The 26,785-nt window shown below is 39.9% G+C and overlaps 1 protein-coding gene across 2 annotated transcripts; it reads left to right on the top strand.

Moving 5' to 3' along the window:
* The first annotated feature begins 3,931 nt into the window (after positions 1-3,931).
* hand2 (heart and neural crest derivatives expressed 2) lies at positions 3,932-13,369 on the top strand. Of its 2 annotated transcripts, none has more exons than XM_085780315.1 (2): positions 3,932-5,223; positions 11,787-13,369. In XM_085780315.1, the coding sequence occupies exons 1-2, from the start codon at positions 4,603-4,605 to the stop codon at positions 11,925-11,927; spliced, it is 762 nt and encodes a 253-aa protein (XP_085636441.1). In that variant the 5' UTR covers positions 3,932-4,602; the 3' UTR covers positions 11,928-13,369. The 2 variants fall into 2 exon arrangements, with proteins under 2 accessions (XP_085636441.1, XP_085636450.1); XM_085780324.1 differs by having other exon boundaries at positions 3,944-5,223; positions 11,793-13,369.
* The last annotated feature ends 13,416 nt before the right edge of the window (positions 13,370-26,785 follow it).

The following is a 26,785-nucleotide window of genomic DNA, read 5'->3' on the forward strand; positions in this document are numbered from 1 at the left end:
GTGAGAAGGCTCAGTGTGATGCAAGGCATGAAATAGTCACCCCAGCCGTTCAGGCTCAGGAGTTCTTCTGGGTTTTCAATTTCCAGGGCACCTGGTATCTCAGTCAGGATGCTTAAAATGAGCTTCCAGGGGTCTTTGAAAGATTTTGGGAGATCCTTGAATGGTCTTCAGTGGCCACTAAAGCGTCAGCAGAGGTGCAGCAAAATTTTCCAGGTGTCCTAACCAAATTCCTATAAGCAAAGAGACATTTGTTTTTGCAAAGAAATTAGCATAATAAAAGAAATTGCACATTAAGCCAGGCTGATTGTGTGTTCTATCTATCTATCTATCTATCTATCTATCTATCTATCTATCTATCTATCTATCTATCTATCTATCTATCTATCTATCTATCTATCTATCTATCTATCTATCTATCATCAGCAAAGGGACATGGTATCTTATATTAATACATCTCTGAGAAAAGCTTATTTATTAGTTTATTTATTTTAAACATCAACAATATGCATCAAAATTCAGAATTGATATGCATCTCTCTCATATTCTCATATTCTGTTTTTTAAACCCTGTTTGAATACGTTGAATTTGACAACTGGTGGGAGTGAAGAATGTAGCCTTGTCCGTTTATATGGGAACACAACGAGGCAAAATGTCACGGCTGCTGAACTGGGTTCAGAGCGGCTGAGCCGAGTCTTTACAGTAAAACCCTGACACTGCGGACTGCAGACTCCTCGTCCTGAGCCACGAGCAGCGGTCATGAGGTCGGTCACAGAGTCAGCCCGGGAGCCTCGGGCTCTGACTTTTTTTTTCTTTTCCCCCCGTCGCTACTTCGGCCACATTAAACTCAGATTTCAAGCTTCCTGATCAACGCTAAGCCAGGATGAGAGCAGCCGTGTCACAGCTGTCTGGACTGTCACCGAGCAGCGGCCTGGACCACGGGGCTGATTTACAGCTGAAAACATGTCGTAACGATTAACGTACGATAACAATGATAATGGTAATAAAAAATAATAATTTAGACCTATCTTTTTGTAACTGAATGTGTTTATTTTTTTTTAAATTATTGTATATTATTTATATCTAAATTCACCTTCATCTCGGGTTGTCCTTCTGTGGTCGCAGTCTAGTTCATTCCTATACGACAAAGAGACTCTTCTTGCCTAATTTATATTATTCAAAGTTCAAAACAAAGTCTTTAGGTTGTGGATTCCTCTTCACCCTAAAGATGTTTTTATTATTTGCAATTGTAATAATTTACTTAAATTCTGCATGCGCAAAGAATGGAAATACATTTGGTAAATACCCTATACTTAATTAATTACATTTCATATGTAGCCTACAAAATAGGCTGTACAGCAATAGGATTATACACGCAAACATACAGAAGTAACAAATAAATGATAAACTAATGAGATGAAATAAATCATTGTATATTTCTCATCGTCGTAGCAGCAAACCGAAGTTGGGATATGTCTATAACATTTGTGACATTTTTATATGATTAGTGTCAATGAAGATTTGACATAAGAGCCGGCCTCTGGTTACAGTATTTTATGCTGTCATATCTGTCTTGCGGAGTATCTGAGTGTGTGTAGCCTATGTGTGTGTGTGTGTGGTAAGAGGGAGAGGAGGGGGGGAGCGAGAGTCGCTAGCAACCAAGTGATATTTGGAGCTATTAAATAAACGTAGGCTATTGATTTAAGTCCAGTAAACTGACGTGCAATGACCGCGGTGTCTGGGCTGGCCTGTGTCTGCCTCATGACCTTCACATTGTGACTCTTTGACATCATTTCCACTTAAAACACTTGGATCAGTATTTTACAGCAACAGATGCAGAGCAGAAATACTTCAAAATCAGCCCCGGAGTTTTGGACTCGAATTGGTCCAATAACACTCACCTGTGGAGACACTTTAGGAATGCACTAGACTGAAAAATATGTTAAACAGAAATATTATTCTTATACTTGTGTTTTCATCACTGTAGTGAGTGACGAGAACACGTTTCTTAATTTCACGCTTTTCACTTTTCCACAACAGCGAGGTGACAATATGCTCTAAAAATGACCACAGAGCTGAGTCAACACACAAACAACACAAAATGAACATGAATACATGATATTTCACTACTGCTGTAAACGTAGACACTAACGCAGAGAAGCACTCAGGAGGGCGATGTTATTATTAACCCTAACCCTATGGAAATTATTTTTTATTTTATTTATTATGTTCGATATTATTGTTGTTGGTGTTGTTATCATTATTATGCGTTTATTACATTTAAGATATTTTGGTGTTTACGGATTTGAACTGAAACGTCACATTAATAACCTGCTAATAGACTAAGAGGTTTTATGGTGTATTATAGGAAGTGGGAGCAGCGGTAGATTATTGAAGAGGAACAGCTATAAGCTCAGTTCAAACGCAGGGTTTGTACAGAAAACACTGCAGCCTATCATGTTGCATATTACTGTCCACAACCATGACAACAAAACCTCTATAGTACAGTCTATAAGTCACCATAACCTACACGTGAACAGTTATTTATAAATCAAAACTGAACATTTACTGGGTTGTGTTTTTTTTTCTACTTCCAATTCGTTGTAATTTGCAAGATGGTAGTTTAGAGTGAGGAAAATAACATACACCACGAGACGGAGGGCTTTTTTTTCCTTTTCTTTAATTTTAGTCCCTTTTCTTCCTTCAGTGAAAAACGAATCTCCAATCTCCCTGTTGTCTTCTGCCTGTCGTTTGTGCTGTAGAACTGGACTGGCCTCACTGGGAGCTGTGGTCCTCCTCTGCTCTCTGCACTCAGCTGCTGCCACATCCACAACCAGGCCTGTATCCATATAGCCCTGCGCCCATGGGCTGCATGCATTCACCTTTACGATATGCTATTAATGTTGAAACGAGTCGGCGACCTGTCCACTGCAGGCTGCCTCCGTGTTTACACGATGCTAAAAATATGAAAGCACAAACTATAAACGTGTGGGCGGAGCTGCGAGACCCAACAGAACCCGAACAGCGAGCCGAGCAGGGGAGACAGATGGGACAGGGGGGTGATGATGGTGGTGGCCACAGGGACCCACGGAGGGCCGCGCAGCCTGCTCCTGCTGAGCCGATCACCACGATCGATCCCCATCTAGACCCTGTTTCTCTCTCATACACTCTTTCTTTCTCCTCTGTTTTTGTTTTTGGACATTAAGCCCATGCATGCACGGGGCCCCAAACGGGAAATGTCCCGGTTCTCCCGATGGTCAGTCCACCACCGTTGTCCCCCAAGGTCCCCAGCAAATGTTTGCTGCATCTAGAGAGAAATTTAAAATTATGTGAGGAGATAGAGAAAAAAAACAGCTTTAACAGATCTGCTATATGAATGAGAACATCTGAAGTTGCAAAATAGCGCACCAGTATATTGATGAAATGATCAGCCCATCAAATATTCTGCGCTCTTCAGATACACGCGTAAAGACACCAAACAGGCCCAGTCTACAGTCTATAATAATATTAGCACGTTCGCAATTACGACTGGAAAGCATTGGAACTTATCGTAATGTAGCAAATAACACTGGAGACTGTATTAAATGAATTTTTTTTTTTAAAAAATGCATAAATAGGCCATTTAAAAGAGAGAGGAAAAATCGAGACTGACAATTGCATCATAATCTTAAACGCAATAAACAGTAGGATCATCTCACTTTATTCTTGACCTTGTAATAGGTGCTGTACAGGCGTGAGCTTGGCCCGCGTGCGGCGTGTGTGTGTGCGCACGCGTGCGCCAGCAGGTCTATTTAGCAGGCCCATTGACAAGCAAACAGAGCCAGCAGCCGGGGCCAGAGAAGGGAGCTGAGAGCCGCCATTGGTGGATGGAGGCTGTGAGGTCACTTTCTCCTCCCCGGTAGTAAAGATGACGTAGTAAATCAGACACCCTCTCTCTCCTTCTCTCTCTCTCCCTCCCTCTCTCACACACTCACATACAGACAAGTTGGCTTTACAATAGCTCAGTATCTACTTGCCAGTAGTGACCCAGTGACTGCCCAGACTGGTCCTGCCTTGCCAAACGGCTTCAAGGCTGACAGCTGCTCAGTGACTCACAGACAGAGAGAAAATGAAGTAAACCACAGGAGGAAGGACAGGGAGGACCACGCAGGGACAGAGGGAAGAGAGGAGGAGAAGAAGAGAGAGTGATAAGCGCTGCTGTGACTTTCTAACAAGAGGTAGGGAGAGGAACAATGTCCTAGAGGAGAAGGAGGAGGAGTTGTTTGGACAGACTTGAACGGCCTATACAGGGGCCAGCAGCACCACTGACAGGACTAGCCCGGGTCTAGCCTACACTGGTGCAACGGCCGTGACCGAGGCTGTTCCAGCTGTTTCTGTCGGAAACCTCTGGGGAGATTTAGTCGGGATGCAAACAAGAGCTCTGGATAACCGGTAACCGTTAAACGGTGAGGGCAAAGCCTACAGCTGCAGCATCCGAGAAGAACCCCTCCGTGTGTGCGTGTGTCTCTGTGTGTGTCTGTGTGTGCGTGAGTGTGCGTGCATGCAAGAGAAAGAGTGTGTGTGCGTTTGCGTGTGTGTGCGGGAGTGCGCGTTTGGTGTGTCACCATGAGTCTGGTCTCGGGCTTTCCTCACCACACGGTCATGCATCACCACGACAGCCATCACTACTCCCTGCACGCAGCGACGGCCGCTCGGTGTCACGAGGAGACCGGCGCTCCTCCTTACTTCACGAGCTGGCTGATAAGCCACGCGGATATGTCTCCCACCGAGTACAGCCTCGCGCCCGGCTACAGCCCAGAGTACCATGGCAACAGCGGCGGCGGATCCACGGGCGGCCTGGACCCCCACCATCACCACCACCACCACCACTACGGCCCCGGCGGCCTGGTCCCGGGGGCCGGCGCCATCTCGGTGAACGGAGCGACGGTCGGCATGCACCACCACCACACACACCCCCGGACGGTGAAGCGGAGACCCACGGCCAACCGCAAGGAGAGGCGGCGGACCCAGAGCATTAACTCGGCCTTTGCGGAACTGAGGGAGTGTATCCCCAACGTCCCGGCCGACACTAAGCTGTCCAAGATCAAGACACTGCGGCTGGCAACCAGCTACATCTCCTACCTGATGGACATCCTGGACAAGGACGGACAGCACGGAGACACACAGGCTTTCAAGGCCGAGCTGAAAAAGACTGAGGCTCGGGAGGAGCGGAGGAAGAGAGAGGCGGTAAGAGCACGGTTTTTTTTTCTTCACAACCTAGGCAAGAGAGAGGCTATTTGTCCGGAAGGAGCTTTAATAATATCGCCCGGGTAGAATAAACAACTTCATCATATGTCAGCCACGAGCATAGTTTACTCTTTAACCTTATAAGCCCAAAACAGCCGAGGCTGCAGGCTCGACCCAGTCTGGACCTATAGAGTCCACACACAAAAAGTCATCGCTGACATTACCCACAATTTTCTCCACGGCTCTATAGCTGGATTATACCTACTTAATAAACCAACACTGCTATAGCATAAAGTACCTGACCGTCCTGTAAACACACTCTGTTCACTAAGGTCAACATATGCGTAAAGGCAGCACAAGAGGAAATAGCCCACAAGAGCAGGCTAATAGAAAAACATATGGACTCAGAAATAGGCCTTATTTATTTCCCTCACTGTTTTAACGACACTAGCTAAATCAGACATTACCATTCTGAGTCCAAAAATCAATATAAATGATGGTGTCAAATCTGAATGCATATCTGAAATTAACAATTAATATATGCACCAACGTAGCTTGGAAAAAAAAACATTAGGCTACAAAAAAACAACAAAAAAAAACATTAGGCTACAAATCTGCTTCCCATAGCCTAACAATAACCAATTATAACTTTAACCAAATTTAAATTCAAATTCCACTGTGGCTTTTCTGTGTAGGATATAAAGTGTATTGCAAATTGTTAAAAACCATGAAATCAGGAAAATATAATGCTCTTTCGTGTAGGCTGTCGTCAACGAAATTTTATGTAGGATCCACGGCTGTTTTAAGGAAATTGGCCATCATGGGGTTTTGACGATTGCGAGGTCACCCGTTACGTTTCTTTTCCGTCTTCTACTTATATGATCTATTAATTATGTCTGCACCATGACAAAAAAAATGCCACAAAAAATAGAGTTTAGAGCAGCAGTAGCAGGCACGAGTATGCAGGCCACTATGATTTGACCGAGATTCAACCACAAGCCAGGAATATTTACTGCACCTAATCTACTGGCCTTCAGCACAGGGCATTTTACACTTGGTGACACGATTAATGAGAAATACAACAATCAGGAAACAGTTGTTTTTAGAGGATTTAAAATTATTTCCTCATTCTTATTTTATAATCCAGTAAAATGTAAGCACCCTACCTGCACTGGGACTCCTGCCACCACACACTATCACGTTGCAGACCCACCAAACATCATTATGACCTCTGAAATTAACTTATATCTCATTTCATACAAGGTTTAAGTGTGTGAGGGAGGCTAGAGAGCTAATATAAACTCGGCTAAAAACAACCAGGGTACACATAGGAGAGAAAAAGGTAAACTACACATCCTTCTTTTTTTTCTTGTGAAGGAATTACACATATATTCACATTTAATGGGAGGAAATCTTATAGCACCATTTATTTTTGGGGGGAGAAGAAATTTAAAAATCCCATCAAGCACACAAGTGTCTGCTAACGAGAGTAAACAGTAAAATGTAAAGTGTTTACTCATAGCTGTAATGGATAGCTACTTGACTACTCATGGATCACAGAAGGGACCGAAACACTAATTTCTTCCCCATACAGTTCAAGCATATAAACAGTCTAATGGTGGGTCTATATGGTCCCAATGATCCTCAGGCCAGGAGGGCCAGGCTCACCACCATTATTCACAATGCCTTGCTCCTTCCAGCCTGCTACACTATCCACATCGTTTTGACCCCAGCTTTGCCTTATGCTGCCCCTGAGTGTATGGATATACTGCTTTACAAGGCCCTGCAGTTGCCAAGGATTTAATGTTTGGCACATTCAAGAGATTTAGACCTTTTTAACTTCTCAGATGATTCACACACACTGGCATAAATCTGCATGTGTGTCCTTTCAACACAACACAGAAGCCACACACTGCTTGCTATTTTATTTATATTTGAGTTATTATCCGCTTTATGATCACTGGATAGAGGTCATAATTTACGATCTTTTTATTTACTACGGTACCCTAACACCATAGTGTAAGCGTCACGCCACTCATTCTGCATGCTGCCTCTTGTTTTGACACACATTTATCTCATGATGGATGACTACATCTTCACCACCACATCTTATCTCATTTAAAGCGAACATTTAGCTCGAGTGGAACGAGGAATATTATATGTGGAAACAAACATACAGAGCAGGTTAGAAGAAGAGAACAGAATAATTATTTCCTGTCTGCAGTCTTAACACACTGCCCATAGGAAGTGTTGTGCATAATGGGAGCCAGAAAGCATTTTTTCCTCACATTTCAAACTGCAATCACTCGGATGTAGTCCTATTAATAACTCATGTTAAGGCTTTCTTCAAAACCTCCTGGACTCTCATACACGCCTGCTGCAACTCAGACACTGTGTCTGAAGAAGAAATAGATTAACTTTACCTGTTGTGAAAAAAACAAACAACATATTTATATATTTATAAGATGAAACACTGATCAGAGAACTAACTGTGAGTGAGTTTGGTCCTCAATGTTGCTAAGGTAAGCACTTTCAGTCATGCTCCTCAGTCTGCTCTCGCATTAATGATTAAGCGGTTAACCCATAAGTGAATTTAAAGTACACCTAAAAGAACGGTCCTTTCATGAGGTTTGAATCCCAGTCATTTCAGGAGCTCTGACTTTATGTCACCCGCTGTGCACTAGGGTGAATTAAGATGCAGATATTTTTTATTTCTTTATTTATTTTTTAAAAGGTGTTTTGTTACTGATCACAGCTCTTTCTCAATCCAGGCTTGTTTCATATTGTTTGTTTGGTTTGTTGCACTATAGTGCAATGATCTATAGGGACAGATCAGTTGACTTATTTTAGGCTATACCCTGTCTGTGCACATTTTTATTATTTGTGCAGATTTTTTTTGTATTTAATATTAACTCAATAAATGTAATCACAGTGCAGCAGCAGATTATGAATACAAATTTATCAAGATGATAATAATAATATATATATATTTTTTAAATCATTACGATTTAAACTTGGTGTCCCACCCCTGGATTATAGGCTGAAATAACTACTAGTATTAAATTGCACTATTTGAATTTTCAAAAAAATATTATAAGATATAAATATCTTTTGTTGCCATTTCTATATGTCACTCCAGATGTGCTCACAGCCCGGCTGAAAAGACACTGACAATCAGATTGAGTGTCTCTTAAGTGATGTATATTTACAACTTATACCTAGAACAGTGAATATGTTTTGTAGGAAACACAGTGTGACATGTACCTGCAGACTGTAATCGTGTCTCAACCACTCTCTTGACAGATGAGTGAGGAACATTTCAAAAAGAATTGAAGTGTGCACTAATAATAATACACTGAACAAACCCCCTTTAGATTCCTATAAATTTAGCTCAACTTGCTGTTTGACTGTTAGAATATTTAGTAGGCCTATTTGCTTTAGTTGAAGGGAGCAGTAACTATTAGACTGAGCACATTGTGAGGAGGCAACATGTTATTTAGGCCAAATCATTGTTTTCGAAAATCTCAGAAAAATCATTGTAGCCCGCAGGCTGCAGAAGTGTGTGGTTAAGAAGTGGTTATGACTCATTCGGTTGGATTAACATTTCAGATGCGAGGTAAATCATTATGTGACACAACGAGATCTGTTATAATGACTTCATAATCAGTTTGTAATTTCGTAACGGTGACGTATCCGGACGGAGTAATAACATAAAGTAGTGGACGCTGACGATAAAGCGCGTGCTCGTCTAAATGAAGAAAAATAAATTGTTATTTACACATTCCAGTTTTATCCAAATTCGTCTTTTTTCGTATTATCTTTTTGTTAATTTGTATATATATAAGATATTCCTCATGAGGCTTTCGGTGCCTGTGCAGTTCAGGGATTATTTTTGCATTCATTCCGCATACTTGATGCAGCGCTTGGACCGTATTGTTTTATAAACGCTCCTGGCCAGAAATAGTTTATCTGTCAGTTTGATTTTTAGCTTTTTATACTGGACCCAATACGTCAACGTTTTTACTTTTTCACACACACACACACACACACACACACACACACACACACACACACACACACACACACACACACACACACACACACACACACACACACACACACACACACACACACACACACACACACACACACAGAGAGAGAAAGAAAGAGTCACTCTGACTTCAAAGATCTGGCACTTTTCATTCAAACTGTCTGATCTTTTATTAGCAGCCCACTACACGCACATTTCTGGAAGAGCACCAACGTTTAGAAGCGCCGAGCCTCTCCTTTATTAAACTCCTATCTGTCCTCTTTGTTTTTCTGTAATTGTTAATTATGCAGACTATTGCTGTTAAAGGAACCACTTAAAAGCTGGATTTACAACATATTGACGAATAAAACTAAAATTGCATTACTCTGGGTATTAGCCCAGCCCAGACGCAAAGAAAACGACATATTAAAAAAAACAAAAAACAAATTTAAACGTAGCCTATCAATAATATGAAGTCGAAGCACCCAGAGTAACACAATTAGGATCATTTACGACGTTTGGAATGAGCGTGGCTTTAATCCTCAGCTTTATGCGGATGGTCTGTCCGGTCGCTTCTCTAGGCCTACTTTAACTTTACCGCGTGTCTGATACATTGGACCTCCCTCTGCAAAATAGAAAAGGCCAAGGTCAAATGAAAGCGTTGTAGTTGTAGCTTTGCCTCTGCTGCTATGGATGGATGGTTTCTGGTGGATTGTCCTGTGTTTACCGAGCTGAAGAGTGGTTTACCGCCATACAGCTGAAAGCAATGTAAGGCGACAGTAGGCCTATAGCCTACGTCGTCATGTTTTTAAAAAAAAATTTCATGATGTTTGAAATCCGGGGGGAAATAATGAGCCGGGACAGGTATAAATCCTGGAGATCCTCTTTGGACGTGAACAAATGAGCTGAAACGTGGATGACACGGGCCCACGTTCAACAGTAGAAGCAGAGCTGGTTGGTTTCACTGTGTCATTAGACAACACTCAGACTGACGCCACAAAGCCACTGATCCTAATCATTTTCACTAAATGCGTCTCCAGGCATTAAGACTGCTCATCGTCAAGACAACAACTCGCCGCAACATGAATCCATTTATATCAATTTATAACCTGAGCGGAAAAAATATTTATATCCATAGTTATATTTTTCCAGGATGACCTGTGGTTCTGCGGCTGAAGTTATCCCCGCCCAGAGCGCCTTTTAACCAGAAGATGATGATAATAATAATAATAATAATAATAATAATAATAATAATAATAATAATAATAAATGGGGAAAACATTAAACTCGCTGGATAGAGGGATTTCGTCAGTAATCCAAATAATCATTCATCCTTTATCCATAAGATACACATAGCCCACAGTCTGCGCACAATTATATTTGTGGAAGGAAGGAAATCTGCATGAATTGTAAATAGTATCATTATTTTGTTAAATAAATTATATAGATTTTTTTAATAGGCTACTATGTTTGTGGATCAGTTGTTGTCTAATTGAAAGAGTGGACATTTTGAACAAGTAAATATGCAGGGCTAAAATAGAGTAAATACACTGACATGATGATAATAATACCAATGCTACTATTGTTATTATTATTTTTATTAATAACAATAATACTAATAATACATGTGAGGTTGTGGTAGCATTACTAGCAAATATTAAAGCTATTTCTCTTAATTTAATTATGTTCTTTGCACAATTAAAGTATTTGACCTGTTATGGAAAATATTCACAGAATATACCTGAACACTTGTGAGGGGGAAAAAAGTTAGCCAGGTGAGCGTGGAGATTGTAAACTTTGGTTATTCCTTGATTTTAAGTTGAATATTGTGATATTAAGTCTTGTGTGTGTTTATAGAAATATGACTGGTGTGTGTAAACAGCACGGTACGTCATGTATCCACCAAATTATAAAGGAAGGAAAAGTGATGCCCCTGTGTGACACTAGATCTACCAAACCGGACAGCGGCCTGTTCACCACCCGTGGGTGTTTCACTCATGTCTGATGTGTCACGCTGCATTGAAACATCCAACACACTACTGGATGTACTCTGTCTTATGGATATGACTAGCATAGAGCAACTTTCTTTTCTTTTTTTCTCCTTCTTTGTTACCAAAACAAGCGGTTGGTTTGTTCTGCCACACCATGTAATTATTTTTCATTTTCGTTGTCGTACAACAATACATATCCGTATAGGATTTCATCAGTACATCACACATACAAAAACTATGGACTTGTGCTACAGAGTGGGACATGAAAACCAAGTGGTGCATTCATGCACAGTAACTGAATAATTTGGAGTAGAACGATTTCAGCATCTGTATTTGAAATGTTGCAAAAGTGGGAATTTTTTATGTAGTGAAAAAATATAAAGACAATATGCAATGTGACAGAGGTCACTGTCAGACGCCTCTATAGCTCTATTTCTTATCTTATTAAAAAATATAACATGAATACAATTAGAAAGTTATTATGGTTTATACTTGGTTCATTCACGTGATGAATAAAAATAAGTGTGTACATGTGTCTGCAGGTGGAGGTCCCAAAGACGTCTTCGTCATCGTCAACGTCAACGTCATTCACATCGTTGTCCTCCTCATCAGCAGGCGACAGGAAGAGTAAAGGACGGACAGGGTGGCCTCAACATGTCTGGGCACTGGAACTCAAACAGTAGCGCCTCCCTCCCTCCCTGCAAGTCAACAGCACTCCCTTTCTCCTCCAACTTGTCCTGCAAAAAAAAGAAAAAAGAAAAAAAAAGAGAGATGGGACAGTGCTGACCTGCTCTGATGAACTGTAATGGCTGCCATCATCGTATCTCTGGACCTTGAGGCTGTCACCTCCTTCCCAGAGAACAGTGGACGCTGTATAAACTTTTATAGCTGTGCTCACTTTTTTTTTTTTTTGGAGAAGACTTATGACTCCCCCATCTTTCATCAGCAGAGACGCTTTCTGTGGTTTTGTGCTGTGTAAGGGTTTGACCTTGAACCCTGATTTCCTCCTTAAATTTTACCTTGAGAAAGAAAAACCCTCACTAACCACATATTCCATGATCTTTTGTTTTTGATTGAAAAAAAAATTCAACAAATTATATTTACAGTTTCAAGAAAATCCCAATCAAACCCCTAATATTTCACAAAAAAGGCGGAAGGTTAATTTATCATACAGTAACTGTCTGGGGACTTGAACTATATGTATCTACGTTAGTGAGAGACCAGCTGGGTGGGGTCAGTGGGGTTAAAATAATATATTATCTATAACATTTGACCTCGTGAATCAATAGGATCCACTGTTACATTCATCATGAAACCAACCTAATCAGCTTGGCTGAAGTTATTCTCTCTGCCTCCCCCTCTCTCCTGATTCTCCCCAAAGAGCTGACAGTCCACTGAACTAGGTGCCATTCAGAAGATGGGATGTCTGCTGATCTCAGAGTGGTTCATGAGCGCTCAGGTTATGTTCTACCACACGTGTACGCTGCCTCTGAGCAAAGTAGTGCACACCACTGCTACAGTGTGGACGGAGTACGACGTAGTCCCTCTGCCTGTTGAGGGAAAACAGACGTGTTGGGCACATTCAAAACCATTTCTCTCTCTCTTTCTTGTGCTCTCGCTCTCACTCTGTCTCTCTCTCTCATGCTCTCTTACTGCCTCGCTCTACTCAAAACAACCCAACCCCACAACCCCCACACATACTTACACACACACACACACACACACACACACACACACACACAGGGTGTTAACATGCTCTCTGATTTATTTAATGGAATATAAATATATTATGTGCAATGTGGCCAAGGACCAAAACTGCAACTCTGCTGTCTGACAACAGACATTTACTGAGTAGGATATCTTCTTTTTCATTAAACAACAAGGTGTATGGGAAGTCCACTCCCTCTCTCTCTCTCTGCTTCTCTCTCTCTCTTTCTCTCTCTCTCTCTCTCTCTCCCCTCCCTTACTGTGTCTGTCTTTTTTCTTGCAACTTTGAATTGTAAATGTAGTGATGTCGCAGTGATGATGAAGTGTCCATGTTGTGGTGTGGAAAATATAGTGGGAGTCTAAATAATACTTAATGTGGGATGTAAACATTGAATTTAATAAACCACCACCTGGTTACTGGTAGCTGATGCAAACTGGGCTGATTTCTTACTTTATGTAGCTTGTGTATCGCTCACTGAGAGTGATTTTCAGATAGACTGCATAATAGAATCATAATTATTTTAAGTCGCAATATATTTCAAGTTGTAAAAAAACACAGGAAAAAACCTGTTTTTATTTTCTCCTTGTGATTTCTCCACAATTATTTAAAAGAAAAACTTTTCAGAAACGTATTTGCAAATTGAATTCACGAGTTTGACTCAGTGGCAAAAAAATATTTCTTCTCTAATGTAATAAGCTGATAGAAAGTGGAAATAACTGATGATTTTACAACTCTGATAGTTGTAATACACAGATCCAAGATGATTTATTATAAATTCAATGTTGGATGATGTCATTCTGTGAGCACTGTTTGTTGTATTTGTGCAATTCCTAAATTTTAATGACTTGAATGAACAGCACATGGATTTGTTGCTGCTTTTTTCTGCCTGTAGCGATGCACTTCTGTGATTTTTGACACCAACAGAAAATATTCTCTCTTGGAAATACCCATCAGGAGAGCAGTGTGACAGGGTCTTTGAAGTAGTCAGGTGACGATTGCATGGAGAAATTCATAAAGGGATTTTTAGTTTTATTGGTTTGCGTCAAAATATCTGACATACGGTATGACACATGTTGAGCTCTCCTCACTCACTTCCCTCTATCTAAATGATGGTTGACATGAAAGCCTTTTATTTCACAAACAATAGGTTGAGATCCCTGTCACTCTTGTAAAGGCATAATCATGTTTCTGTGGCAAATGTCTGTGGTGCCTTTGCTGTGGCATAGCAGGCATCCCACTGTGGCTCATGTGCACCTCCTCAAAAATGTAAACTGTCATGTGGTTGATCTTGATGATCGAACCCAGCTTCTTTATTTGCTCCGCTACATTTCTCTGCTGCTGTCACTGATTGGTGTTATGACGGTTGTTTCGACTGGCTGCAAAACACATAGTTATATCCAGTATATTGTTACTGAAGCTATACTGTATAGGGAATGATCAAAATTATTTTAATAACACCATTTTGCTACTGATATAAAATGGTATACTGTAGCTGCACAACATAAACAACAAACAAGTTGTGTATTTGACACAGTTAATGAAACCAATATGAGTGTCTTGAAAAAATTAAAATTCTGCATTTCGAAACAAATAAAGAATCCAATACTGAAGCCATCCAAATACAAAATCAAGTAACTTCCCAGCTATAATATTGCCTAATGCACATTTAACCAACCCCATAAAACAGTTATTGACGTGCTTCTCGGTCTTTACATGGCCAGGGTATCTGATGGAGCTGTCAGTCAGCTGTCCATTGATCAGGCCTTATCTGGCATCCCAGTCGGTATGCTGATAGGAGACGGGGGGAAAAGCGCTTGAGAGGATTTTTCTCGTTCTGACAAAGACTAACGTGAGATGTAATGGCCTGAGTCTGGCCTCGGGTGAAGACAAGAGAGCAGATAATTAGTGAGAGAGCTGGCGTCAGACAGAGATGACCTCACAGTGACCGGGACACAAACACACACAGGCACGCACGTACACACGCACCAAAAAAAAGTGGAATGGGAATAAAATAAGCCTGGGACTCTTGACTCGGGCCATCAAAACCCGTACAGCCCATGTCATAAACAAAGGTTAAATGAATCATGCAGACTTGTATAACAATTCATAAAATAGAAACACTGGCACACGATTATAATCATATAATTTTGTAATGTTGTAACAAAACATTACGTGCTGTTATGATAATGATTATATGGGAATTATATTGCGATAAAATGGGAAGAAAAATTGTCATATATTTCATAATACAGTCCACAGCTACAGCCACAGTGTGAAGAATGATCATATTACTGGCTCAACATTTGACCTGATCTCCCTGGAATGAAATTATGTATCACATACTTTATCAGAATTTTAGATGAAACAAAAAAACACCACCACCACAAATACAAAGTAAACTCAGACGAGCTTCTGGTTGTCTTCTTGTACTGTCAAATTTGACTTGTGTTTGTACTGGACTCACTGGGAGCTGTGGTCCTGAAGCTGCTCCATGTAATTACTATAAAGGAATATATCTCCCCTTGCTCTTTCTTGATCTCCATCCCTCACAACTTCTCTCTCTCGGATGTTTTATTTTTTTTGGACATTAACATCACCGTCCACACACTCTTCACTTGACCTCCATAACCTCACGTCTCGTGGCCAGAGATAACATCTCTTTAGCAGACACAAACTGAGATCTCAGATCAGCTGAGTCTTGTTTTTCAGCCTCTGGTAGACGCTTCACTGTGACATAACTAGTGTCATCTGCGTCATGGATGTCCATGAAACTGTAGCACGTGCATACAGACTGTAACAATTCATATCACAGTTAATGAGGCTCAAGGTAGCTTTCACCTGTTATTTTATTTTTTACCTTAAAATACATGTGCATGTTTTTAACAACCACCGAACCACTCTGAACCACTTGCAAGAAGTAACTGCTGCAGATGCGTGACATTTAGCGCTGATGTTTACAGCGTGCTGACTGGGAAAAGGTGCAAATGCAAAGATCAATCTTGAGATTTGTATCTGACAAGGAATTAACAAATAAATAAACAAACTAAATGTACACATAATGTGAGAAATATTGTGAGTCAACTCTCAACATCTCAAGCACAAGGAATGTTAAAACAAACAGATGCTGACTGGAGATAACATGCCTCAGTGGAGCCGCAAAAGGAAAATGAAACTTCAACTGAAAGAGGATGTGACCAAGCCTCATTTATGATGCTGTTTTTGTTGTTGTTGTTTTGTTCATTTTTGCCAGCCTATTTTGACATTCTGCCTGTGGAAATTATGAATAATGAAACCTGAAGTTGTTGGGGTGTTGTCAAACTCTTCCAGGCAACCTAGTTGATGACATTTGATAATAAGATGCTGAGCCCACTGTAGATAGGCTCAGGGCCGTTGTATAGGGGAGAAGGTGATGATAATTCTAGGGGCCCAGCGCCCAGTAGCGCCCACAAAAAAACCCCAGTAGTCTGATCTTTGTATGACTGATTTACTCTGCATAAGGCCCTGACTAATGACTCATAGTAATGCTGCATTAGCATCAAAACAAAGTAGGCTAAATAAAAAATGATAATATGTAGTCTAAGAAAAAAAGTGGAAATGTCAGGGGCCCACTTTAGTCTTTCAGGGAGCCCAGAATTCCTAACAACGGCCCTGGGTGTTGTCAAACTCTTCCAGGCAACCTATTTGATGACATTTGATAATAAGATCCCAGAATCCCTAGCAACAGCCCTGGATAGGCTTCCAAACCCTTGGCAAATATCCCTTATAAGAAAGTACTGAATTGTAAGCACTCTTCTCTTATAGTGATAATACTCAATCAATGAATCGACATATTTTGGGGATGGGACAGAGAGATGAGGGTGACACTTGTTCTAGGTGTTGGTGATCTTTGCTCTCCAACCTGCAGCTCCTTAGTTCCACAGCGATCTTAAACCCTTTGCTGACAAAGTGCTGTCAGTGGATTATCCACCAAGCCTTGCAGTCAAAAGGAAAAAAAAGAAGAGGAAATCAAATATTGCCACCACCAGACATATGATGCAGTATGGTTTGCTGTCTTGCACCCATTATGGTCACTTGCCTTGTTGCTTCATCTACGTTCTTTCCTTTAAAATGGCTGCTCTCACCTTCCTCATCTGTTCTTGCCTTGATCACCACCTTCATTTCAGCATTGTACCCTCATGCATTGGCTTGTTTCTTGTTCATGTGGTGGCTGAGCTCAGAAATACCTTTGAAGGGACCCAACAGCAGTGTTCAAGCTCCTCAGGTTGCTGGTGAAACACGTGATAGTGACAGGATACCACACACGTACAGAGGAATGTTCAACAGTGAAATTGACCACCAATTTAAGGCAGCATTGCAAATCCTTACATCCTGTTTGGTCCAATCAATGACAGTGATAAGATTTGAATAACTGATTGTATAGTGCCAAATATTGAGTGACAGGTCGGGCCATGTAGATAGCTGCTTGGTGCTGGTCTGAGTTTTTGAAAAAAGAAGTTATTCAAAATCTCCAGAAATTGCAGAGACTTAAAATGAATCTAAATGACTAGTCATTGGTTGGATGGGTTGGGGGGTGGGGGGATGGGGGGCACTTTAAAGACCTCTTGGACCTTGACACCAGAGCACACTGGGCCTCTAATGGAGAACCACAGTTATAATCCAAACCCGCCAAACCTTTCAGTATTTCATATTTTGATATCAGACCAGCTGTTTCTAAACTTAACCGCACGCTGTATGTGCCAAAATAATAAAAATAAAACATAAAAAGTTTGATGATGCACTAGTCACTACAAGTGTTCTCCTGCAGGATATTTTCCTTTTTCCAATTGTGCACATTTTAAGCATCAATGTATTTGCAATGTGCCAAACATCTAATTTAACCTCACAACCTAATTATGCACGTAGGAAGTGTAAACCCAATCCCTGCAACATTTTCATAGCACAGTGAGACATTATATAAAGTAGTCAGTAGTATCTGGGTTTATAACAACCTCCCCCCCCAACCCCCTCCCAACACACGCATACACACTTACACGCACACACACGTGCACGTCACAGACACCCCCACACACACTTATCTCCCTTCATGTCTCCTTTCTGTCTGTCTGGAGGCCTCTAAGTGCAGTCGACTGGCGAACATGATAGATGACTACGGCTGGAATACAATTTTTCCCTGCGATAATACCAAAACATCTGGCAGCCATTACTTCATGCAGACCCCTCCCTTTTCTCCCTTCCTCCTTCTCCTTCTCCTCCTCCTCTTTCCCCTTCCCACTTCCCGACCATTATGTGCGGTAATGTTTCCCTTCCACCAGGGGGCCCCATTTTTTTTTCTTCGTGGGTCCACTTTGCCTTTTGAAATAACAAAGATAAGGATGATGCTTCGCAGCTACTGATGCTGAAACGACGACAACAACTGTGACTCACTAACATCAGTGCATGAGGGGGTGTATTTGTGCCTACAGATGATGTGTTTCTGACTACATTAGTGACTATAAACTACTGTGTAGTCAGTGTAGAGGAGGAAACTTCCTCTGGACCTGAAGAAGCCACTGATTTCTGGTTGCTACAGCAGTGCATCACGAGCCGCAGCAGTGAACACGGTGGGGAATGCTGTGAATTATGAGCACATACAACAATTAGAAATGTGTGTGATGGGGTTAGTAACTTGAAAAAGTATTACATGTAGGGGCAGAATGGAAAAAAAAGTGGTTGAGAGGGAGAAGAAAAGAGAGGTGGAGGAAAGAGGAAAGCAGAGAAGAGGGTGGACCCTTTGGCAGCCTTTGAAACAACCCACCAGGTCACTCTATTCACCCCATAACCACTATGCTGCTACAGTATGACACAATACTTTAAACACACACACACACACACACACAAAGAGAGAGAGAGGGAGAGATAGGGTTTTCCATCAAAAGACTATGACAAAATGTTTTTTCTTCTTCTAATCAGCCCTTGCCATGAGGGGGAAGTATTGGATTCATTATCAGCCAAACCAAAGACAGCAAGCCCATTGTTCTCTTTTTATAGATGTTGGGGGGGAAAAAGAGAAAAGAGAAAAAGAAAGAAGCAGGAAATAGAGAAAAAAAATGATCTGGAGAATTTATGGCTTTTTACCATATGGAGCCTTCTTTCAATTAAGCCTGTGGAGAGCAATCAACAGCACAGCATGTCTTCAGCCCATGGTTTGGGACACAACATAGGTCACGCCGCTTTTCCAGCTCAGTGCCCGCACAATGAAAACAAAGTAATAGAGTCCTTTGCTCTTTTTTCTCTGTGATTCCTTCCTTTATTGCTCTAAATTCTGTTCTTCATTGCAAGTTTAGGATAAATCTTGACGAGACCTCAAACACTGAGCTAAGCTCCCACAGGCCACTCTGACATTTCTTTGGTTAGTTCCATTCACATGCAAACAAACAGCCTGTTTTTTTGTTTGTTTTTTTTTTTTTTTATATTGCCAGGATCTATTAATGAATAAATGAAGGGTAAGTTAATCCACAGCAATTTACAGTGGACCACTTTGTTAGTTGTTTCATGTATTTATGTATTCAGAAAAAACTAACAAACATTCACTGATTCCAGGATCCAGTGCTTTGCACAGGTTTTATGTCATGGTCCTTCGAATGTCTTTACATGGCTGGTTGGACAAAACAAGTTATTTAAAGACGCCATCTTTGGCTTGTAGAAAAAATGTAGCCTACTTTGAACCCATTTGACTTTTTTGTAACATTTGAGCAATAGATATTGAAAATCACAATTTGTAACTTGCAGCCTTATTTCATAACTAATCAACAAAGGTACGAATGCTGTATCTATAGTGTTTGTCTCTATTCAAAAGTCTAGTTTCTGTATAGATCATGTGAAACCACAGTAGTACGATGTATCATCAGTCCGTGCACAACCAGCAGAGAGCAAACAATACAAGCTAACCTGTCATATAAATCAGCTCAGTGGCGGTAAAGTGCGCCTGCAGTCTGAGGCAAAGACCTTTGATTGTGAGTTTGTGAGTTACAAATCTCTGTCGGGCCTGAAGACAACACTGACAAGTCGTCTGAGGTCTGACTTATTTCCTTATTCTGACATTTGTTGGCTATTTTAATTTTTATTTCCTTATTATTACTTTGGTTTAACTCTTTATCATATCAAACTAATTCAGCCCTGGGTATAATTAACAAGAGACCAGTAAAAAAAACAAACACGCATCTTCCGTTATAAAACTGAGAGGAAGATCATCTGTAAGGACATTATACTTATAAATAATGTAAACAGCCAACTCGAATGTGTTTAATATCTGTTTTTGTCGCTCTCAGTAAAACTGTCAATAAGGGACTGTTTTCTTTATCATAAAGTAGCAAATTGCCAGATCTCAACTGGGCACAACTGAGCCCTTTTATATGTTATCATCAGCCCACAGATCTTCTCTTAAAGGTCTCACCAAACTCAGTTACATCAGTGTTTACTCAATGAAAATATACAAATATATGAATAGACAAAAGGAAGCTGCTGAGCGTACTTCAGACACACTCACACAGAGGCAATGGATGGAGTTGAAATGCTTTTCCTGAAATCTGTTTTTTCATTAAGACCTGGATCCTGGATGTTCTTCTTTGTATTTTAACATTTTCATCAACATTATTTCTTGTCAGCATGCCTTTTTCCGTAACTAATTCTATAACTGTGATGCACAAATATCTGAATATGCTCCAGCGGTTTTGACTGTTTTTTTCATTTATGAGCATTGCTAATGTCACTGGTGTCCTCTTTTAACATTATTGAACTCCAGTTAACAGTGAAGCAGAGATTTACAACATATTTTCATTCTTTAAATTGTGACCCGTTGTCTGATCATGCAATATACAGTATAGTTTGTATTTGTGTGACATGAGCACTTTCTATGTGTTAATGAACCCGGCTGCGACAGAGAGGAATTGAACTAAAACAACTAAAACAGACCAGTTTGAAATCTTTGCAACGTAACACATTTTTCTCATGTTTATTCTCTGCATCAGCTGCACAGCAGGGGCAGATAGTTGTGTGATGGCCGATGTGTCTCTCTCCAAACAATACACACAACAGGTAACCCTGCTACTGCTCTCACTTTACTGCAGGACATTTTTTTAATGTGGATCTCTAAATTGAAAGAGATATAGAGGCAAGACATGTAATGAATATTACAAATATTTTAGAACCACAGAATCATATTAAATTGAATCATATAAAACAGCCTTGTGTCTGTAATGCTTTCATTTTTATGCATTTTTATTTGGATTAACCTTTAACAGATTTAGGTATTAGTAAATTAGCTTTGTAGTCACATCATAGATGCCGAGATACAGTGATTAACTGTGAAAAACCTTTTACAAATTTTACATTTTGTATGATTGTGAGTATTTGAGCAAAATGCATTATGGCTCTGCCTCTATATTGTTAAAAAAAAAGGAAGAAAAATAAAACATTTGAAAAAATACTTGAATAAAATCTGAACCATGTTCAATCAGTCAATGATTGTACAATGAATGAAGCACTGATAAAGATTTCCAATCCTTAGTTAAGTATATTGACTCTTAACTGTCATTTCATGGTCATCTGAAAAGAGCACAGTGTTGTTTAATTCAGGTAAATTGCTAAAATCACAAGCTAATCAAGTGGAAATAAAAATTCAATGAAATGAAATTCAATCTTATTCAAGTAGTGCCGAGTCTTCTCGAGTGTTCTTGGGGCACTTAACAGAGTGAGGTCAAGACCTTATTTCATTACAGAGAGAAACCCGACGGTTCCCACAGACAGACAGCAGAGAGGAAGAAGTCTCTTTAACAGGAGGACAAGTCCAACTGAACTGGGCACAGGTACAATTAAACCACGGAAAAAGTCCTAAAAGACTCTTCATGTGCTGACGTCCATCTTCAGTGGCTCCATCTGACTTTTAACTTGATCTGGAAATCCTCCTACATTCCCTGTAACATTTGGCCGTTATAGCTGAAAACTTTTACATGAAAGCATCCAACGTTACTTACTAGAACAGGGACTGACTTTTAAACGAGACAGATTTCACTGTCTTGATTCTACGACGGGATGTTTCAAGTCTCAGCTAATTCTCTGTCATTTTACTGTTTCATTCATCCTGATGTATTCATTCAAATGTAATTTAATTTTCTTTTAGCTGAAAATATCATATTTTTCCATTTCTCCTTTTGTTTCTAATTATACTCTCTTGATTAACAAAAGTTTTCCTTACTTGCGTGTGGTTTTCCTCTTTGCTGTTTTCTTGTTTGCTGTTTCATTGTGGTCTAATTCAGATTTTAATTTGTTGAGTTTTGGTTGTAAATCCAGTTTTCCACCTTGTTTGATAAGGTGTGAAATAAATTAGGTTATTGAATCAGGTCCAGTTGGGATGTGTTGACTAAGTGATGGTGTGTTTATGTGCTAGTAGGAATGTCTGATATCCCAGACTTCCAAGTCAGTGAACTAAATTGCATTCATGCGTCACTGTTGTCGGTAATCCAAATAAACCCAGCATCAATGTGAAGCAGAATCACACTTTAGGTTTTCTGCTCTGTGGTAAAACAAAATTGCACTGCTGATTATCTAGTTGCACATTTTAGATTTTGAATTGTTATTTCGTCTCAGATATTTAGCAAAGATGAAAAGCATCCTCTGCACTGAACTTTTGTTCAGGCCTCAAATCTCAGAAAGTTTCAATGTCAGTTTTGGAAGATACTTTGGTGAGGCAAACACCTCAAATATTGTTTTCTTTACCATTATAACCATAATTTACACCTACAATAACACTTGTGCTGTTAACAGCAGCAGGAGTATCCATGTCAACCTGAATGTATGATATCATTTGACACTTGATATTATGGATTTTTAACAAGTGACAATTTTTTACAACACACAAGGATTAAAAGACAGGATTTAATCCATTGTAACTCATATGTTTTTTTTGTTTTGTTTTTTATTTTATTTCTAGGACTGTTAAACATTAAGATATTTATCAAGTAACTCAATACTGTTACACTGTGCCTGTAAATTTAACTAAAACCAATGCCTTGCCTTTTACCTTGTTTTTTCCCCCCATTCTTCTAATTATTAATTTCTCTTTTGATCTTTCCAGCTTTGACTCAATGTTTATATTATGTTATTCCTCTGTCTTTTTAATGTGTGCTCTTTTGCCTCCTTTTTTGTGGTTGTAGTAATGTAGCTTGTATACTGGCTATCAAACATGTTGTTGTACAGGTACATTATATCATATTGACATGATGCTAACCCTTACGTTTATGTGAAGGTCAACAAATGTAATGCTTTCCTGTACAACACCATCAAACTGTATGGCCTCAATAACATCTAGATGAACTGAATAATCTTCTTTCTGACAGTGTCAACAAAAAGTGGAAGTTTCTCGGGCCCCGTGAAAAACAGCATTAATGGGAGAGCACAGTTGTTCTGAAAACAATGGCCAGTGAAAGATGTTTAAAAAGAAGCGACATGCACTATTTTAAGTTATCGTCATTAAATTTGATGTTTGTCTGGGAGTTTTCTCAGTCACCATCTTGATATCTTAGCACTAATATTAGACGCTTAGGTTTCGACTCTTTGACTTTATATAAATACAATGACTTATGTTAATTTCCTGGAGTTTTACTCGACCTATAACTACGACGTGCCTGACCCTAACCTTTGCTAAACCCAACTTCAACTCAACCTTAAAGCACACTGTGACTACGTGGACAGATTTAATAAGACCCCACAGCCTGAGGAACACTGGCACACAAATGCAAAGACACATTTTTTTTTAACATAAAGAATAGATAACTGAAGAAAAAATACAATGTAATGCCAAAAAAAAAGAGTAACCAAGTTTTAATCTAAGAATAAAGAAGAAGCATCAAAATAATCTAATCTTTTGAAAATAATACCATGAATCCTATCTACTTCTCTTTCTCTCCTCTGCGTCTCTTGTTTATTCTCTGATTTATTGCGGTGCGAGCGGGTCAGTCACACAGCCATTTTATTGGTCATTAGTTGCAATGTTGGCAGGTCTCACACCTCTTAATCCTGGGTGGCCTTCTCCTTACCTTAGCCCCAATCAAAATCAAACCCAGGAGTTTGACCGAGCAGAAAACACATCTTAACTGTTCTAGTTCAACCGTATCAAACTTGTTTTTTAGAAAGAAAAAAACTTTTAATCTCTGTTCTTAGTGTGCAGACAAAAATAGCTGTTTTTAGTGCTGTGTTCATTTACAATATTTTTCCTAAATAAAGAAAGCATTATTTTTTCCCACACTATAAATAACGGACGTCTTCAAATTACAGTAATACAATTGTAACCCCACTTGTGTGCGTAGAATGCGCAGCAGCTGCCATAATCTGTTTCTGTACATTAAATTGCAATGTGTCCTCCCTCAATTTAAGGACTAAATCAAGTTCCTAAGCGCAATGGAAAATGCCTTTCACTTCCTTTAGTTTGATGTTTTTTCTCTCTCTCTTTTTAATCTTATGAAACCATCTTAATTGCATAAAAGTCAAACAAAATTAAAATTAGAATTGACATTACAAACAGTAGTTTTACCCATGGAAAGTTCTACTCATAGCACAATGAGACTCTTGGGTTTCAGGCTATTAACTCAGAAAATTATTTTTTAACTTTGTAATGGTCTATAACTAATTTTAATGCACAAATTGAGAGAATAAAAACACAAGGACTTTTTTCCAGAGCCTGATGGTGGCAAAACAGCACAAACTTCAGCCACCCGAAGCATTAATCCTGGATTTGAGAACAGCGGGTTTCTGTCTAGTTGCTGTTGGTACAGATTATGTAAAGTTAAATGAATATTACTCTATATAGCAGCAATCAACATGCCACAAGCAAATGATGCTGAACTTTGTGTCACTGAACACCCATCCTGTTGATTCACTTATTGTCCTGCTTCTTCTTATAACACTGTCAGGTCTGTGACACCCATTTAACACAGTTTACCTGGAAATGAGATTGTTGTAAAGAGATACAAATTATCCAGCAACAGCAATAACTAACATCCTCCAGAACACACACACACACACACACACACACACACACACACACACACACACACACTCACTCCAAGCTTGCTGTAAATCCTGAGACCACCCGGGTCTGAGCAGACCACCAGGCCAACCAGTCTACTGCTGCATGTTTTTGATCACCAGGTCTGGGAACAGGCATAAAAACCTGGTAAAAGGTGAACTCACACACACACACGCACACACACATACACATACACATGCATGGTCATAACACTGTCACACGCAGCTACACACAGGCACACACATGGACAATAATGTAGCCCTGGGTTTTATGTCTGGCTGTGAGTGCATTTGTATGTGTGCATGTGTGTGTGTCCAACACCATTAAGGCTGTGTGTGACATGATGAGAACTAATGGGCTGACTGATAGAGGCACACACAGTGGGAGAGTGAGTGTGTGGATGGGGATTAACATGGGGGACACCCGAAACACATCCCAGGCTAATTAGAGTTCACTTGGTACAGGATGCGAGCCAGTGTTGAGATTTTTGTGTTCAAGCTGCTACTGAAAATGTCATTCATGTGGCTTAGCTATATCTGGACTAGCGCAATTAGAGCAAAAAGCAGTGTCTCTGAAGATGAAAAGATTGAAATAGGGAATGAGCAAGAAAAAAAGAGAAAGGAAAAAGTAGGTAGTGAGGGCAGTAAAAGTAGGGCAGAGGAAAAGAAAGGAAATGAAAGAATTCAAATAACCAGGAAAAATAACAGATCAAAAGAAGTAGGCAAAGGAAGGAAGTACACAATCATTTCAAGTGACAAGTAAAAGAAGGTAGGAAAATAATAAATCAAGGAAGGGGAATGAAAGTACAAAGAAAAAGAAAATAAATATAGGAAAGTGATAAACATCAATACATCAATACATAAAAGGCATGGGTTTGACTAATTTCTGCAGTTGTAAAGACTTATCTTTTTTTTAAATTAATATTATTAGTTGTAGCCTAGTAGTAGTAGTATCATTATTACTGTTGATAAGCATTAGTATTAGAGGTTGAATTCCAAGTAAATGGAATAAGAGGATAAAGAAGGGAAGCAATGAAGGAAAGGCAGATAAGGAAATCTTTGAGCAACATATCCTGTTAGATAGTCTCATATAAAAATTATAGCTGCTCTAGGCTAGAAATATGGGCAACTGCACTATTCAGCCTTAAAAGAAATAACCCACTAATAAATCTACCTATCCCTATAGAGATGCTGAAGGATGTGGGGCCCGAGCGACTGAGCTGGCCTGTTGCTTGCTCTCACAGGCTGATTCAGTAGCTTCATACAACTTCATACATTACATCTGTTCAACCCAACCAGGACCTCACCACCTCCCTGATGGATTTTGCCACATGGCTCCAGGGACAAGTCCGACACCTGACCCCACCCCCAACTCCAGACAAACCTGAAGACCAGTGACAAGGTCGGCCCCTCGAAAGCCACCATGCTACATGGAAGTAGCGCCGACTCCCAGCCAGCTCCCCCATTTTGGAAAACTATAGGGATCAGGCCCAGAGCTTACCAATATTAGAGTTCATGTGGTCATTCAGTCATCAAATGCTAAGAGATAAAAGAATCTGACCACAGAGGATGTAACGGCCTGAATTAGAAAAGAGATATGCTCAAAGGTCAAGCTATGTCATTTTAGATGATGGCTCTCAGCAAACCACAATCTGCCGCCAAACCCACAGAAAACATTTTTCATGCAAAATGAGCTATCACTTGAAGAGTTATTTGGTAGATAATTTCCAAAATGATTCAGTAGATAAGCTCCAAAAGCTCTTCTGCCACTTA

This window comes from Trachurus japonicus, chromosome 1 (genome assembly GCF_045865225.1).
Source record: "Trachurus japonicus isolate A0001 chromosome 1, Traja_1.0".
Taxonomy (NCBI): domain Eukaryota; kingdom Metazoa; phylum Chordata; class Actinopteri; order Carangiformes; family Carangidae; genus Trachurus; species Trachurus japonicus.